The 15,260-nt window shown below is 46.4% G+C and overlaps 1 protein-coding gene across 2 annotated transcripts in view; it reads left to right on the top strand.

Moving 5' to 3' along the window:
- The first annotated feature begins 1,551 nt into the window (after positions 1–1,551).
- FCHSD2 (FCH and double SH3 domains 2) overlaps positions 1,552–15,260 on the top strand; it is a 154,290-nt gene continuing 140,581 nt past the window's right edge. Inside the window, exons 1-2 of one of the 2 annotated variants that reach the window (XM_086739763.1) lie at positions 1,552–1,814; positions 4,453–4,550. In XM_086739763.1, coding sequence (XP_086595889.1) covers positions 1,794–1,814; positions 4,453–4,550 — 119 coding nt within the window. In that variant the 5' untranslated portion in view covers positions 1,552–1,793. The remainder of the gene's footprint in view (positions 1,815–4,452; positions 4,551–15,260) is intronic. The other variant, XM_086739764.1, reaches the window with a different exon arrangement.

Here is a 15,260-nt window from a genome sequence, read left to right as displayed (position 1 = left end):
CCCTCTCTGCACCCCTGCACCCTCCCCGTCCAGCTCCGTGCACCCCTCCCCGCGAATCCCGCACCCCCCCGTGCACACCCCGCACCCTCTCTGCACCCCTGCACCCCCCCGCGAATCCCGCACCCCCCTGTGCACACCCCGCACCCTCTCTGCACCCCCCCGTGCAGCCCCGTGCACCCCCCCGCGAATCCCGCACCCCCCTCCTGTGCACACCCCGCACCCTCTCTGCACCCCTGCACCCCCCCGCGAATCCTGCACCCCCCCGTGCACACCCCGCACCTTCTCTGCACCCCTGCACCCCCCCGCGAATCCCGCACCCCCCTCCTGTGCACACCCCGCACCCTCTCTGCACCCCTGCACCCCCCCGCGAATCCCGCACCCCCCCGTGCACACCCCGCACCTTCTCTGCACCCCTGCACCCCCCCGCGAATCCCGCACCCCCCTCCTGTGCACACCCCACACCCTCCTCGTGCAGGCCCGTGCACCCCTCCCCGCGAATCCCGCACCCCCCCGTGCACACCCCGCACCCTCTCTGCACCCCCCCGCGAATCCCGCACCCCCCTGTGCACACCCCGCACCCTCTCTGCACCCCTGCACCCCCCCGCGAATCCCGCACCCCCCTGTGCACAGCCCGCACCCTCTCTGCACCCCTGCACCCCTCCCCGCGAATCCCGCACCCCCCTCCTGTGCACACCCCGCACCCTCTCTGCACCCCTGCACCCCCCCGCGAATCCCGCACCCCCCCGTGCACACCCCGCACCTTCTCTGCACCCCTGCACCCCCCCGCGAATCCCGCACCCCCCTCCTGTGCACACCCCACACCCTCCTCGTGCAGGCCCGTGCACCCCCCCGCCGCGAATCCCGCACCCCCCCGTGCACACCCCGCACCCTCTGCACCCCCGCACCCTCTCTGCACTCCTGCACCCCCCCGCGAATCCCGCACCCCCCTGTGCACAGCCCGCACCCTCTCTGCACCCCTGCACCCCTCCCCGCGAATTCCGCCCCCCCCTGTGCACATCCCGCACCCTCTCTGCACCCCCCCGTGCAGCCCCGTGCACCCCCCCGTGCACACCCCGCACCTTCTCTGTACCCCTGCACCACTCCCCGCGAATCCCGCACCCCTCTCCTGTGCACACCCCGCACCCTCCCCGTGCAGCCCCGTGCGCCCCCCCCCCCGCCGCGAATCCCGCACACCCCCCCCACCCCCCGTGCACACCCCGCCCCTCCCGCGCGCCTCCCGCCCTGCCCACAGCGCCCCCTAGCGGCGCTCCGGGCGGGGCGGGGCGCGGTGCGCGTTCCCGCCCCGCCGCTCTCTCCCCTCCCCTCCCCCGCGCTCGCTGGCAGCCGCTGTCGGCGGCTGGGAGGCCTGGGCCGCCGGCGGGGCAGGCGTCCCCTCAGCGGGGCGCTCCCGAGCCGTGCTGCGCCGCTTCCTTTTATTTATTTTTTTTTTTTTAATTCCTCCTTTTCCTTTTCTTTTCTTTTTTTTTTTTTTTTTTTTCTTTCCCCCCTCCAGTCGCTCCGCGTCCCCGCCTTCCCTCCGCCGCCTCCTCTCCCTCCCCGCTCCCCGGGGCCGGCACTCGGGACGCCGCTCGCTGCCCGCCCGCCAGGAAGAGGCCGCCCCCCTCCCTGCCCCCCCCCCCCCCGGTTCCCTCCCCACCATCCCCGCTCCTCCCGCCGACCGGGACTCGGCCCTGAGCCGGGAGGGAGCCGGTCGCCGCCCGCTCTTCCTCCTCCTTCAGCAGCGGGGGGCTGCCGGGGGGGAGGGAATTGATGTGGAGACCCAGCCCAGCACCATGCAGCCCCCGCCGAGGAAGGTGAGGGCCTCCCCTCCTCCGTGGGGGGCTTTTTGGGGAGGGGGTGATTGGGATGGGGTAGGATATGGGGGGGGGGGGAGTATGGGGTGCGGATGCGGGGGTCTGAGGGGCCTGGAGGGGGTCGGTGGGAAGGGGGGGGGCACAGGGAGTGTGAGGAGGGAAGTGGGGGAGATGGGGTCTTGGGGAGGGTGGCCCAGCAAGGTGGGGGATGTTTGGGGGAGGATGGGGTGGAAATTGGACGTGGGGGGGTTGCTGGGGGGTGGCTCAGGTGGGGGAGGTGAGGTCTGGAGGCAGAGGAAGGGCTGGGGTGCAGGGGGGGGCGGTGGGTGTTGGGCCACCTCCATGGAGGTTCTCCAGATGAAGGAGAGCGATGGCCGGGTGGGATGGAAGGCGGTCAATGACTGCAGAGGGCTTGGCCGTAACGGAGGCGTTGAGACAGTGCGCACCGGTTGTGGGGTGCTCCCGGCTGTGTTTTGGGGGCTCAGCTGCCTCGGGGTGCTACGGGGGGTTGACGGCGACGCGTTGGTTGTCTTGGGGCACGAAGGTCACGTTCTGGAGTTGATGGAAGGATGCGGGCTATCCCAGCGCGTATCGGGAGAGCGGGCAAACGGGGGCCGACCAAAAATGTGCAACATACGCGTGATGGGAGCAATCTGCGGATGCAGCGGGGAGGCTTTTTTGGGTCCGTGGGAATACGGGGTGCTTTGCGTTAGAGGGGGGGTGGGTGTGGGAAGAGGCGTAAGGAACGTAGATTTGGAGAAAAGGCTCTTCCCAGTGTGGCTTGTGTGTGTAGGCAGGTTGTTATCTGGGAGGCTTGGGTCCTGAGCTACGCCTGAGTACTGGTTTGTTGCTTCGTTATTTTGAGGACTGGACGCCATGGGCAGCGTGTGGGGAGAAAAGGGGGATTTAGCGGGCGAAGGGGGGTTTTAGGGTGAAGCGGGTCTCGGGATGGAGATGCCGCTCCTTTGCAGGCACCGCGGAGGGCGGTTGTGTGGTTTTGAGATTCGTGTGTGTTGTGTGTTCTTCGCGATGCTGCCCGATCGGGGTGCTTTGGGCTGTAATCGCTTCCAGCCTGGTTGTCGTAGCTCGCCGTCGATGCTTGAGATTTCGTACGCGCTGATGAGACTTCTCGGCGAGGAGAGGAGATTGCAGGGGTTCGCTGTGTGAACTGTGCCATAGTGACTGGGAGAGACTGGGAGGGCTGGAACACCTGAGAGGGGGCGTAAACAGAAATCCCTGGTGATCCCCCCAGCTCCCCAGTAGCCCCGGCAGGCGGCTGCAGTGGAGATCTCTCGTCCCTGCCTCTCGACCTCTCCTTTTGCGGCTGGACTCTGCTTTTGTTAAACAATTCCTATTTCTATTTCAGTTTGTGTTTGGCAGCTTATTTATGCTGCACGTTTGTCATTCTCTGCCTATGTTATTTCATTTGAGATTATATCCATTACGTGGGTTATCTTGTGTGGGTTTATTTATTTTGAGTTAGGTTTTTTTTTTTGTATACAGATAAAAATGAAAATGCCGAAAGTTCATGTTAAAAATAGACGCTTTTTCTGCTTCAAGTCAGGGGCACACATGTGATTGATATTTTTTTTTTTTTTCCCTTTGGTATCATGTGCAAAACTTGTCTTTATGTAATGTTGTGACTAAATGGGTGCTTGTTGCTGGGGGACAGTTTCCAGTGTTAAAATTGAGGAGGCTTTTGCCAGCTGATGAGATCTAGAATTTATTTTTTAATTTTTTTTTTTTTTGCCTGGCTAGTGAAGAAGAGGGAGATCTGTGTCTTCTTCCTCTGTGAATTTTTCATCTCTCTTCCCCCATTACAGTAACTGTTTGGCATTTTTGTCCTCATGAATGCGTAACGTCCCCAGATCTGCTGGTGATCATTTTTTTTAGGCCGATATGTGGATTTCCTCTGATCACTAGAGGGCTTAAATGCCAAGACCTCTTGTTTTATAAAAACAAGAACAAAACAACCCCAAGGTTCCCTTCCAAAATCAAATCATTCTTGATACCTGTGCCAGTTATCAAGTAGGTTCCCAAAGTATTGAGATTTTTAGCTTCGTGATGGCAAGGTTCAAAGGAAAATGACAGCAATACTGAAAAACGTAAGGCCACCCTTCTGAGCCCTTCTAGAGGGCACTTTTGATCTGATGCACAATCAAAATCAAAACCAACTTGATATTTAAGCTGTCTTTAAATGATAGCAATTGTAGGACAGCTTAATAAATTTCAGAATTGTACGACTTGCACTGAAGTGCTAAATGTTTACACTGTAGTATTTATTTTTTTCCCCCCCTCTCTGGCCTGCTTTTTCTTTTTTTTTGCTAGCTTTGCACACAAGCTACCCTCCCAGGTTTTGGAATAAAATTGCGCTTTTGGGAATGGTGAGGCGTAAGCCTGAGATTGTTGCGGCGTGCAGCGTAAGCCTGCTGGGGTGACAGCATTGATTGAAATCAGCCTTTATGAATGTTGTGTAGGGTTAAACTGCCCTTTTAATTCTGTGTTCGAGTTTTCCACTGAAATGTGCAATTTCAAAACAGATGAGGGACATGAGTTGTTTTCTTACTTGTTGAAATTTGACTTAAACTCTACAGAAAATATATGTGTGGTCTGTGTGTTTTGTTTTTTTTTTTTGTAGGTGAAAGTTACACAAGAGCTAAAAAACATTCAGATTGAGCAGATGACAAAACTTCAGGCCAAGCATCAGGCAGAATGTGATCTACTTGAAGATATCAGGTAAGGTTACAGAAAATGCTACCAAAATTCCTTTAAGATCCAGTTTTTGGAAGAACATTTGAGTTACAAAACTTCAGGAACTGACGATGGAATTTCCTCTTTGGATTTCCTGCTTTTAGGCTGTTAAAGTTTTGACACAGCTGGAAATTATAACTGGAGCTAACACAATGCACACCATTTTTTCTGCTCTTCAATGGGGGAAATGTTAAAAAAATAAAGTCACAAACAAAGTACAAAAAGCATTGGTCTTTTCAGCAATATTTCTCTATATAATAGACTAAGACTTTGATTTACTGGTTGTGAGAGGCTGCTAAAATTATTGAAATGTTTTAAAACCACTCATGATTTATGTATCGCTGGAGATGGCTTTGAACAGCACTTTTGAGTAGATTGCATTTTTAACCAGAAACTTGTAAGAACTTATAAGGAGTTGCGTTTGTAATTCAAAACTCTGCACAGGTTAAGATCAGAAGGGAAAATCTAGGGGATATCGATTGTGGGGGTTTTATTACTCATTTTACCTAATGTGATTGCTTCTCTCGATGTTAAAAGTTTGCTTTTAACAAAATGCGGTGGTGGTGGATGCCTGGCATTATGTGGAGGATTAATCATTCCATTTGGCGAGGATCAGTTTCTGGGATGGTTCTGTGAAATATTCAGCAGCGAGTTCACTGCTGTCCTGCTCTTTTTTTTTTTTTTGGCAGCGTACAGTCCGCCCGTTAATTATTTAAAAGAGATTTCTTGCTTTGTGTTTGTATATAAAATGCAAGTGTGGCAACTTTGACAGGTGACGTACTGTTTGTCTCGCTCTCACGGTGTCCTCTCTTCATAAATCAGAGTGTCGAGCCTCGAGCTTTCTCTCCCCTGTTTTTCTGCTGTGGGTGTTGTATGGGAAAGATCACAGCACTCATTTCCTTAGATTAAAATTAGCGGCTGTGCAGTATTTAACTAGCAAACGCTGAGTAATAAGTAACAGACTGATCCAAGAAATTTTTTTCCCCTAGACAGAAGTGTATTTTTAGAACTTTTAGACCAGGTACTGCTGCTCTAGCCCAGGTTTTGTTAGCATTTCCTATTTTTCAGGAGCTGATAATTACTTTCGTCTGTATTCTGCTGAAAGATGTCATACGCATTATTAGCCCGTGGATGCAAAAACAGGAAAACCTGTGGAAAATACCGGCTTAAAATATTTTTGTTCACTGTAATTCAACTCCTACAGTTAATTTAATTTGTAGGTTTTAATGTTATGGATTAAGAAACTGTGCTAATATATTTAATTCACTAACAGGGTCCCTAAACATCGTCTCTGTTCAGCGTTCTTGTTGCGAGCAATCTGCCTTTGCAGAATCGCTGCGTGGATTTGCAGATTAAACATTCTTTAAAGATGGAATGATGTGATAGGATATGACAGCTCCATCATGTTGGTGATCTGTTCAAATGTCACATAACAGAATGAGAGAGAAAAAGAGAATTCTTGCTTCAGAACATTTGCTGAAACCTCCCCGCCCCGATCTTGGTTTGTGATGCAGAGGCCTTTTAATTGCATCGAACTGTGAAGGAGGAGCTGGGCTTTGAAAGCTTTGGGGCTGTTGATGCTGCGCCGGTCGGTGTGTGACACTCGCGTGAGAAGTTGGGTGTCAATCTCGTCATCCCGCTACTTGTCTGTTTATGACTGTATTCAGGAGATGCAGCCACCGTGATTCCGGAGCGTTCCAGAAAGCCGTGCTCGCTGGAACCACGCACAGGATCTTTTTGTCTCCGGGACGAAGAATTATTTTTACAGAAAGCGCCCTGCTGTTATCCACAAGTATTAAATTTTAACTGAATGCTGTTTGTTTATCACGACTTGAGAGAGTTTGGGTCCTTTCGTAGCGCCGTTGTCAGGCGCTGCGAGAGTAGAACTTTGTGCTCTTGCTTTATGCTGCTCTGCATTCTGCAAAGTTAACGGCTGCAGTGGCAACAAGAAATTCTGAATACGTGGTTTGCAAGTTAGGGATTAAGAATGCATATTTTAGAATGTTAAATTATTACAAATAATTGCTGTGTTTGTTAGCGTATAAATGCAGGCATTCCAATCATGTATGCAATACTACAAACCATAGTATTTGTGCAGGATTTAAAACTCTTAATTACATTTTTTAATATCATTTCGGTTCAGTTTTGTGTAAAACTAAAAAGAAGTGACGCAAGGAAAAGATCAGAAAGTTCTCTTTGAGTTCTACTAGAATACAGCTATTGTCTAGTACATTAGCAGATGATTTTTGGCAGCCCAGCAGATCATAAGCATACTTGCCATTCCAATGGCTTTGATATCTTTAATGCAAAACTGAGCACTGCTTTAAATGTTTATAGTTTGAAGGCTTAAACGATGGCGTTTGGAGAGGATGAAAAGTGAACCACTGTTTATTCCAAACGGGAATCTTCTTGGTCAGGGTTGAGGCATGTAGCTGTAACTACCTTTTCTCCGGCCCCTCTGCAGATACTTAATCTCCTTGAGGGCTGTACATAAACAAAACCACAGTGTTTAATTAAATCTAAAATATGTCTTCTTTTTGAGTGATAATGCGACGTTTTGTATGCAGGGATGTAGATTCAGGTCCTGGGGGCTGGGAAGAAAAGTCAACGTATTTTCCTTGTGGAAAGCATACCTAGGACTTGACAAATCTCTCTGCTGGTAGTTGAGCAGAAAGGTTTCCTGGGAGTTTGACAGCTTTTGGAACAATGTAAAAGTCTAATACCTAGTAAAAAAAGGCAAATATCCATTGCAGTCTTACGGGCTGTGTTGTATTTCTCTTTTCTGCGGGAGCTTAGTAGCAGTAAAGCTGAAGTAGCTTTTTATGACTTGACAAGACTGTAATAAAAAATATGTTTCGAAATGTGTTAGCAAATAGATTTAAAAATACATTTCTGCGTTTCTAATCTCTGTTTGGCTCTTTGTGTTACATTTCTTCGTACTTAGTGCTTGGGGAATTTGTGGAACAAGTGATTCAGGCTGCTTTTTAGGATCATTGGCTCAGTTTTAGGCATGACATATGTTTATCTTCTGTAATTCACTAAAGCTACCATATCCTTTCACATGGTAGATCCGTGCTGGCATTACTATAAAAAGATTGTCTTTCTGCAACTGAGGTGGAGAAAGAGGTTTTTCCCCCTGAAAGGTAAATGTAGGCTTTGTTCCAAAAATCCTTCGGAGTTTCTCTATGGCTGCTTCACTCTATCCACACCTGGCTGCTTTTAGGCAGCAAGTTCATTTCCTTTTTTTTTTTTTTTTTTTTCCAGGGGCCAACTGTGTTATGAATGGCTGAATTTATCAGAGGTGTTGGCAATTTTCATATGTTTTATTTTGGTTTTAAAGATTGCCTTATTTGCTTGGTGGTACGAAATAAGTCGCACGCGGTGGTCTGAAATGGCCCACAGTTTGCTGGGACGTAGGCGTACCTCGCTTTTGTGTGTCTGGACCGCCGCTGAAGGGCCAGCTCCACTTGCTGACTGTTTCTGCTGTCTCCCTGTAGGAGCACGAGGACGGGTGAGCAACGTGGATTAGGGAATTTACCCACCTGAAGTCAAATCTTCCCTAAACCTTCACAGAAAGGGATGATTTTTGCATAAATCCATTCCCTGGTCCAGCTTGCTGTGCGGCTGCGCGAGTGCCCCTGCTAGCGTGAGAGGTAGGAGGAATGAATACCTTGAGGGAGGAGAGGGAAAGCAAAACTGCAGTAGCGGCGCAGGTTCACGTGAGATTAAAGCTGCTGTGTAACCACGGCCTAATGCTCCTGTAGAAGGCCTGGCTTCTGCTTTGTGAATTACAGAGCTGGAAAGGCCACCTTATTTAAGTCTCAGCTAATTTTCTGCTGCCCTGATGTGTTGATCCTGTGTTGCTTTGTCACTTTGAGTCAGTTGATTGCACAGTGTGTTGCAGATGGATGCAGAGATTGCATGCTTTCTGGCTGAGGTGGAAGAGCAGTACAGTCCTTTCACTGGTGGGGTTGCAGGTTTAGTTTCTCATCACTTTCAGCGGAATTCATAGTGTAAAAGGAGTTGCCAAAATCATAGGCTCATAACCTTCGTGTGCTCCTGATATGGATGCAAATATATGTACAGATACCTCCTTCTGTTTCTTTCCCTCTTCTGTCCTTGTGGTTTCTTCCTCCTTACTTTTTTTTTTATTTGAAGTGTCTTCTCCTTGTCCGGTCTAGCATATGTGGCAGGGTAATGTATCCTATAAATTCATTCAACTCTTTTTTTTTTTTTTTTTTTGTAAAGCTGCATTCTCCTCTAGCTCTGTTTCTGTGTCATTCGCCTTTCTCCTGCTGCTGCCGCCCTGCCTTTGTGTGGTATTTCCTATCTTCCATGCTCTCATCCAAAGCTCTGCCCTCTGAAGAATGTTCCCTCCTTCCAGTTTGTCAACTTATTTTTTTTTTGTTTTTCCTCCCAGATGCTTCATTTCTCCCTTAGTCCTTTCTTTATCCGGTTCTGAGCTTGTGAATTTTAGTTAGTTCTGGGGCACCACCTCTGTTTCCAAGATGCTTTTGTATTTAATGTTCAGCAGTACCGCTTCCGCCTGCTAGATTTGTTAAGCATTTATTTGCTAAGTGGGGAGATCGGGTCTTCTTTAACGATCTGAGTGGGGAGATCGGGTCTTCCTTAACCATCTGAGCCATTTCTGCTCTTGGATGCCGTGGTCCTGTCAGCCGGGCTGCCGCTTGCTTCTGCTCCGCTGAGACGTAGCACGTTGGATGCGGAGTATTTGGGCGAGGGAGGAGGGAACTTACTGGGGGTTTGTGTTTATGTGCCCGGTATGAGGACAGAGTACTTCTTCGACATCTCTGACTTGGTGTCTCATTCTTGTCATAACAAGCCTGAGTGAACAGTACAGGTATTTTAAAAAAAATAAAAAAGTGAAAGTATGAATGAATATGTATGTGTAGATAGCCAGCTGCTGCTAGTTTTAACATGTCATTTATATCTTGAATTTTACTCCACTTAATAAAGTTGCGTGTAACCTTTTGCTGTGTGTATACTTTGTACTCTCCGGTGGAATTTGACTACGCTTCTGTAACCTCACTGGTTACGTTGGTAGGTTCCTGATAAGGTTTAGGGCAACTTTGGCTCTGGGTCAAGCTGCTGGAGTAGAACCTAACGGCGGTTCCAGTTTTAAATACATCAAATCTAACACAGCAGCTACAACGCGGATCACTTAACGGATACTGCGTTAGAGAAAAGTCTCGTCGCGGTATGGATAGCGCTGCGGAAGGGTAGGTAGCTGGAAAAGAAAACTGTAGAAGAATAGATATTTATGTATGTGTATAGCCATGTATATTAGGATGCCGTAAGAGATTCTGAAAAATTCTAAGAAAGCTTTATTTTTCCTGGCCTGCGGCAGAGTGTGGTAGTGAGGAGTTTACCTTTCTTCCTGTTCTTTCCGCTCTCCAGCTGCAGGGAATGCGATTTGTTTGGATACTCTGGAACCCTGTATTGGGCAGCAGAGCGTGTTTGCCTCTGGCTAATGGGTATCCGATAAGGCCTTGTTTGAAAAATTCCTGTTTAGAACTTCCTCTCTGCAGTTGCTGGGAGGTTTTTGTAAGGAGGTGATCTTTTTTTCCTTTACAATGCTCAGAAATTTGTCCTTCATTGCCACCTTTCCTTTTTCCTTCAAGGTCATTCACTCCCTTCAGCAGGCGTGACGCTTGCCTCTGGTGTTCCTGGCTTTACTTAAGCAGGAGCAGAACGATTTTCTGCGCCTGCAAATTCTGAATTGCGTAACCTGGCAAAGTGGAAGACAGCGGAGGAGTTAGACAAACTCATGAGAACTGTATGCACTGTTTTGGTCTGGGGTTGACACTTGAAAAGGCTTTCCTTATGCAACTAGTAGATCTAGAGACTTATTTTCTTTAAAGCTTGCCATTTTCTTTGGAGTTGATGACAGTTCTTTCCTCTTGGGTTGATCTTTCTCACCACTAGTGAGTATTGTGAGTTCGGTTTTGTTTTTTTTTTTCCCCAAGTTCTGTTAATTACTTCAGGGGATGTAGCATAATTCTTTGCTATAAGAATAAATATGCAGAAATTTCAGAAATTTTGAGAAAAGTTGGTGGTGTTACTTCTGAATAATATTCCGTATAAAGATGCCACAGAATCTGTGGTGTGGGCACGTTACCTGTAATTAAGCGGTCCTCTAATGAGATACTGGCATTCTTGATGGAATTAAAACCTGGTGATGTTTTGACTGGAACTGTTTGAGGGAAGCTTGGAATGTACTTAAAAAAATGTTGCCTACTGGGTGTGGAAGTCCAAGTTTTGAGCAGGAAAGAAAAAAAAAACCTTTCAGTATAAACATAGCCACAGTGTAATGATTCAGGCCTATCTTGGCACAGTGAATTGAGAAATGGACTGCACTCCTTCATTTTTCATTTCTATTTTTTTTAATCCTTGACATATGAAAGTTAATGGATCTCTTGTTTCAATATTTCTGAGTAGCTTCACAGTTTTTGGTTAACTAATGAAGGTTTGTTTTTGACAAATCTTTGGGTTTTTTTTTTTTTGTAGCAGAAGTAAAAACCCGAGAATCCATTAAATTTATTTTTTTTCCTCCACTTTAGCTTTAAGGTTTGCATTTCAATGAGCTTTTGCTTATTAAAACAATTCCAACGTATGCTCTGGAAGTCTGATTTTTAACGGCTTGTGTTTCCTTAGAAGCTTTCGGGAGAATTCAGGCTGTTGTGTTAGCTGGTGAGCACTGGGCCTTCAGTGTGCATTTATCTTGGAAGACAGTAAAAAGATGATTCTGGTACTAAGCACAACATGTTGCATTTTCAGTTTTGACTCAGTGCCCCCTTTTTAAGAAAGAATTCATTAGCTTGCAGCAAGTTGCGCGGGGTTTTTTTTTTTTCCTGACTTTTATCCGAGTATGGCCTTTCCTGGAGCTGTCATTTTTCACCATGATGTTACTTGGCAGAACTCTAGAAAACCAGCCGTTGCGATGCAGTCCTGTAAAGCTGCCTTTGTTACACGTTTTTATGGTGACAATTGCAAGGCGTAGCTGAAAATCGGCCAAGTTAGGTATGTATATTAGAATATATGGTATAGGATCATTTTCAAGGGACAGAATGCTCTTTCTTCAATCTACTTGTTGAAACCTGAGCCTAATTCTGTGAGGAAGGCTTTCTCTTTGAGGCTCTAAGTATTCTTAATCCCAGCTCTTTCTTCCAGAACCCTGTGTGCAAGAGGAGTGGAAGATGTTCAGGACGTACCAGAAACGTCATGACAGGCTGTATTGGAAAGAGGAAGAGCATTCTTATCATTCCAGACACAATTAGTGTAGCCTGGCTTAATTTCCTACGCTGTTCTGTTGTATTTGTTCTGTCATGTTTGTTGGGAAAAGGTTTACGTTGCAGGTTTTGCATCCTTTGCCAGTAGTGCTTTCAGCGTCTTCTGCAGACAGTGCTTCCAGCCTTTTAGCGTAACCCGCACAAAGACTTTTGTAAACAATACCTACTGTGGCTTGGGACACGGAGAATGCTGATAAAGGGCATTCCACCCTTTTCACCTAGCTTTGTGACTCAAGATGTTATTTTTTTTTTCCTTCCCTTTCCCTCTGTGACAGCCTTGTCTTTCCCCTGGAAGTTATTTTAGATATTCGCAGGTGAACATGGAGATGTGCATCCACTAGTGAAGCCGATTTCGTGTTATTCCGGTTCATGGTCCATTATATTATCTGGCTTGCGGGCACGGATTCTCGTCTCTTGCCTCTGCGAGGAGGGTGTGGTGAACAGCAGGAGACTGTATTACACCAGAACTGGCTTCGCTGAAGTGTTTTTGAGTGTATATCAAGCTGGCTCAGAACAAGTTCGATTTTTGTCGTGCTGAAAATACCCGCTAGCGCGTTGTGAATGCTGGTTCTTGGCAAGGCTGATGTTTGTGCCACAGAACTGAAATTAATCAGAAAATCAAATCTTGTCCACAGTCCCTGATGCAGACACAGTCCCTTGTCCACAGTCCCTGTTGCAGATTGGTGTTTCTGAAAAATAATAAGAAGAAAGGATACCTCTCTTCATAGAAGCTGACATGACTTGGCGAATCTGGCAGTTGTTGCTGTGTCTGAAGTTGTTTTTATATTTTTGGTAAAAGTTATAATTGGAACTTGTGTGTGCTTTGTGCCTCCTAAAGACTAGTTGAGCTCTCTATAAAGGATGCTGAAGAACCTCTTAAGAAATATGCAGAATTTACGTTAGAGACCTGTTCAGCCCGTCTCTTCGTGGTGCATTGTGTGAATTCCCTTTTAATATTCGAGTTCCTGCGTTTGGGTCGAGTCCGACTTTGAAATCAAAAGAGAACGGCCGCTCCCGTCATCCGTCGGTAGTCCTTGAAAACCTCGTGCCTGCTCCGTGCCGGTGGGTGGGAAGCTTGTCCTGACGAATGAGGGAAACGACATTATCGGGTTGTATCTCATGTGAATACTCTTCATAGGGGAGGCAGAGGTAAAAAGAGTTTATTTTGGAGAACTCAGCACTTCAAAAGTACTCTGAAGTTACTCTGCTTGCTGCTCATTGAGATCAGCTTCTCCTGCTCTTGGTGGACTTTTAACCTAGCTGTTGTCTTGTATTACTGCTGGTGATTTTAGTTTTCTGATGAATAAGCATCTGATTTTTTTTTTTTTTTTGGTCTTAGTAAAGTCAATGAGCCTGCCTAATTTTCTTAGTCACTTACTGCAGTATGTAAACACACAAAAAAAAGGTATTCTGCATTCATATTTTTAAAAATAGACTGTAGAAAAAGGGCAAAACCTAATTAAACCAAAGGTATTCCAGTCAAGTATTTGCGGTAAACTAAACTGGTTTATAACAGCTCAAAGCGGTGTTTTTCTGTTTGTTTTTTATAGTAGGATTTAAAATTTTAATAACATTTTTCCAAAATGTGTAGTAGGAATACGTGAAGTTAGAGGCTTTTTATTGAGTTAATGTTTGTAAGTGTTTGGTTGTATTCACACATTATTTCCAATTAATGCTTGAGGAAAGAGTAAAAGTAACTTAAAAAAAAAAATCTATTGAAATCTAGGTTTTTTTCCCCTGTGTGTTTCTGTAAGCGTGTAGATTCTCTTCTTAGATGTTTAAAGTTGTTCTTCAGTTCGGAGCTGTTCCTTGGAACAGTCTTTTTTTTTTTTTTTTGAGTTATTTTAAGTATTCCTTTCTTTGTGCCTGTGAGAATGCGCTTAGGTCCGCTCTCCGGAGGCTGCGAGAAGGTTGTTCGCGCACGTCTCCATCCTCCTGCGCCTTCTCCAGCAAGCATCCTTTTAATGAGAAAGACAAAACGCCGTGGTGTCTGACATTATGAGAAGAGCTCAGCCATGCAGAAGGCTTGGGAAGATTTATGGTGGTAAAGCCATAGTTATCTCTAGCTTGCGTGCCAGATGCGAAGCAGTGTCAGCGAAGAAAATGTTGGCGCTTGTGACCGTGTTTAAATAGGTACAATACCGAGCAGAAGTAAGTTTTTGGGTTTTTTTGGCTCTGCTGTATTCTGTATGCGTATTTGGAGGGGAGGAAAAAAGTGAGGAGGCAAAAAGCCAAACAAGCCACAGGTCTTCTGACAGTATGATACCCTAAGTTGATCTCAGATCAAAAGTGCTTTCAAAGATGTTTGAATGTAAGAATAAATGAATTTGCGTCTTTCGTGAGATATTCCTGGCAATATTTGGAAAGGCTAAAAATTTAAGAAATTACTTTCTAGAAGTACTTTGGTTTTAATTCAGAGTTTGAGAATGACAGAGATGAGGGCCTGATTTTTTTTTTTTTAATTAAATAAAATTGACCCAGACATTTTTCAGACTTCCAGCAGTGTAGTAAAATAGTTGTATTCTTTTGACAAAATTGTGATTTTTCTGTCTTGAAACATTACCATATGTTAGGCTGCTGAGTTTCTGTTCATGTTTGATCTAAAAATCAATGTCTGTCCATCCTAAAGGCAGAGACAGAGGAAAGAGGCTAGAATGACTTTGGAATCAAGAAAAAAAAATTGAGAAAAGCAATAGTAGGCAGCATTACGGTGTCTTGATTTCCAGCCGCTGCTTTCTGTGCTGTTGATGTCTGCCCAGCCTGGTTTTAGCCAATCTTATCTCTCAGTGTACTTTCCTTTTTTTCACCTGTGTTGCTGCTAGCGAAAGAGGGCGTAGATGGCAGCGGCTTTACGTGTTCTTTTAATGTGCTTGTTGGTTATGAACTTTTCTTTCATGTTAATTGATTTTGTGTGATCGTTTCTAATTATGTATGTGTGATCTAAGCTGACTACATAAGAGGACAAGTAAATATAGCTGCCTCGTAACACCTAGTAAGAATTAGGTCCTGCTTTTGAGTTTCATAGAATCATAGAATCATAGAATAGTTAGAGTTGGAAGGGACTTTCAACGGTCATCTACTCCAACCCCCCTGCAAGGAGCAGGGACATCCCCGACTAGATCAGGTTGCTCAGAGCCCCATCCAGCCTGGCCTTGAACGATTCCAGGGATGGGGCTTCCACCACCTCTCTGGGCAACCTGTTCCAGTGCTCTACAACTCTCATTGTAAAAAATTTTTTTCTCATATCTAATCTAAACCTACCTCCTTCTAATTTAAACCCGTTACCCCTTGTTCTATCACAACAGGCCCTACTGAACAGCTTCTCCCCATCTTTCCTGTAGGCCCCCTTGAGGTATTGGAAGACCGCTATCAGGTCTCCCCGGAG

The sequence above is a fragment of the Chlamydotis macqueenii genome, chromosome 1 (genome assembly GCF_036417535.1).
Source record: "Chlamydotis macqueenii isolate bChlMac1 chromosome 1, bChlMac1.mat, whole genome shotgun sequence".
Lineage (NCBI taxonomy): Eukaryota > Metazoa > Chordata > Aves > Otidiformes > Otididae > Chlamydotis > Chlamydotis macqueenii.
This window is presented reverse-complemented; position numbering and strand designations above follow the sequence as displayed.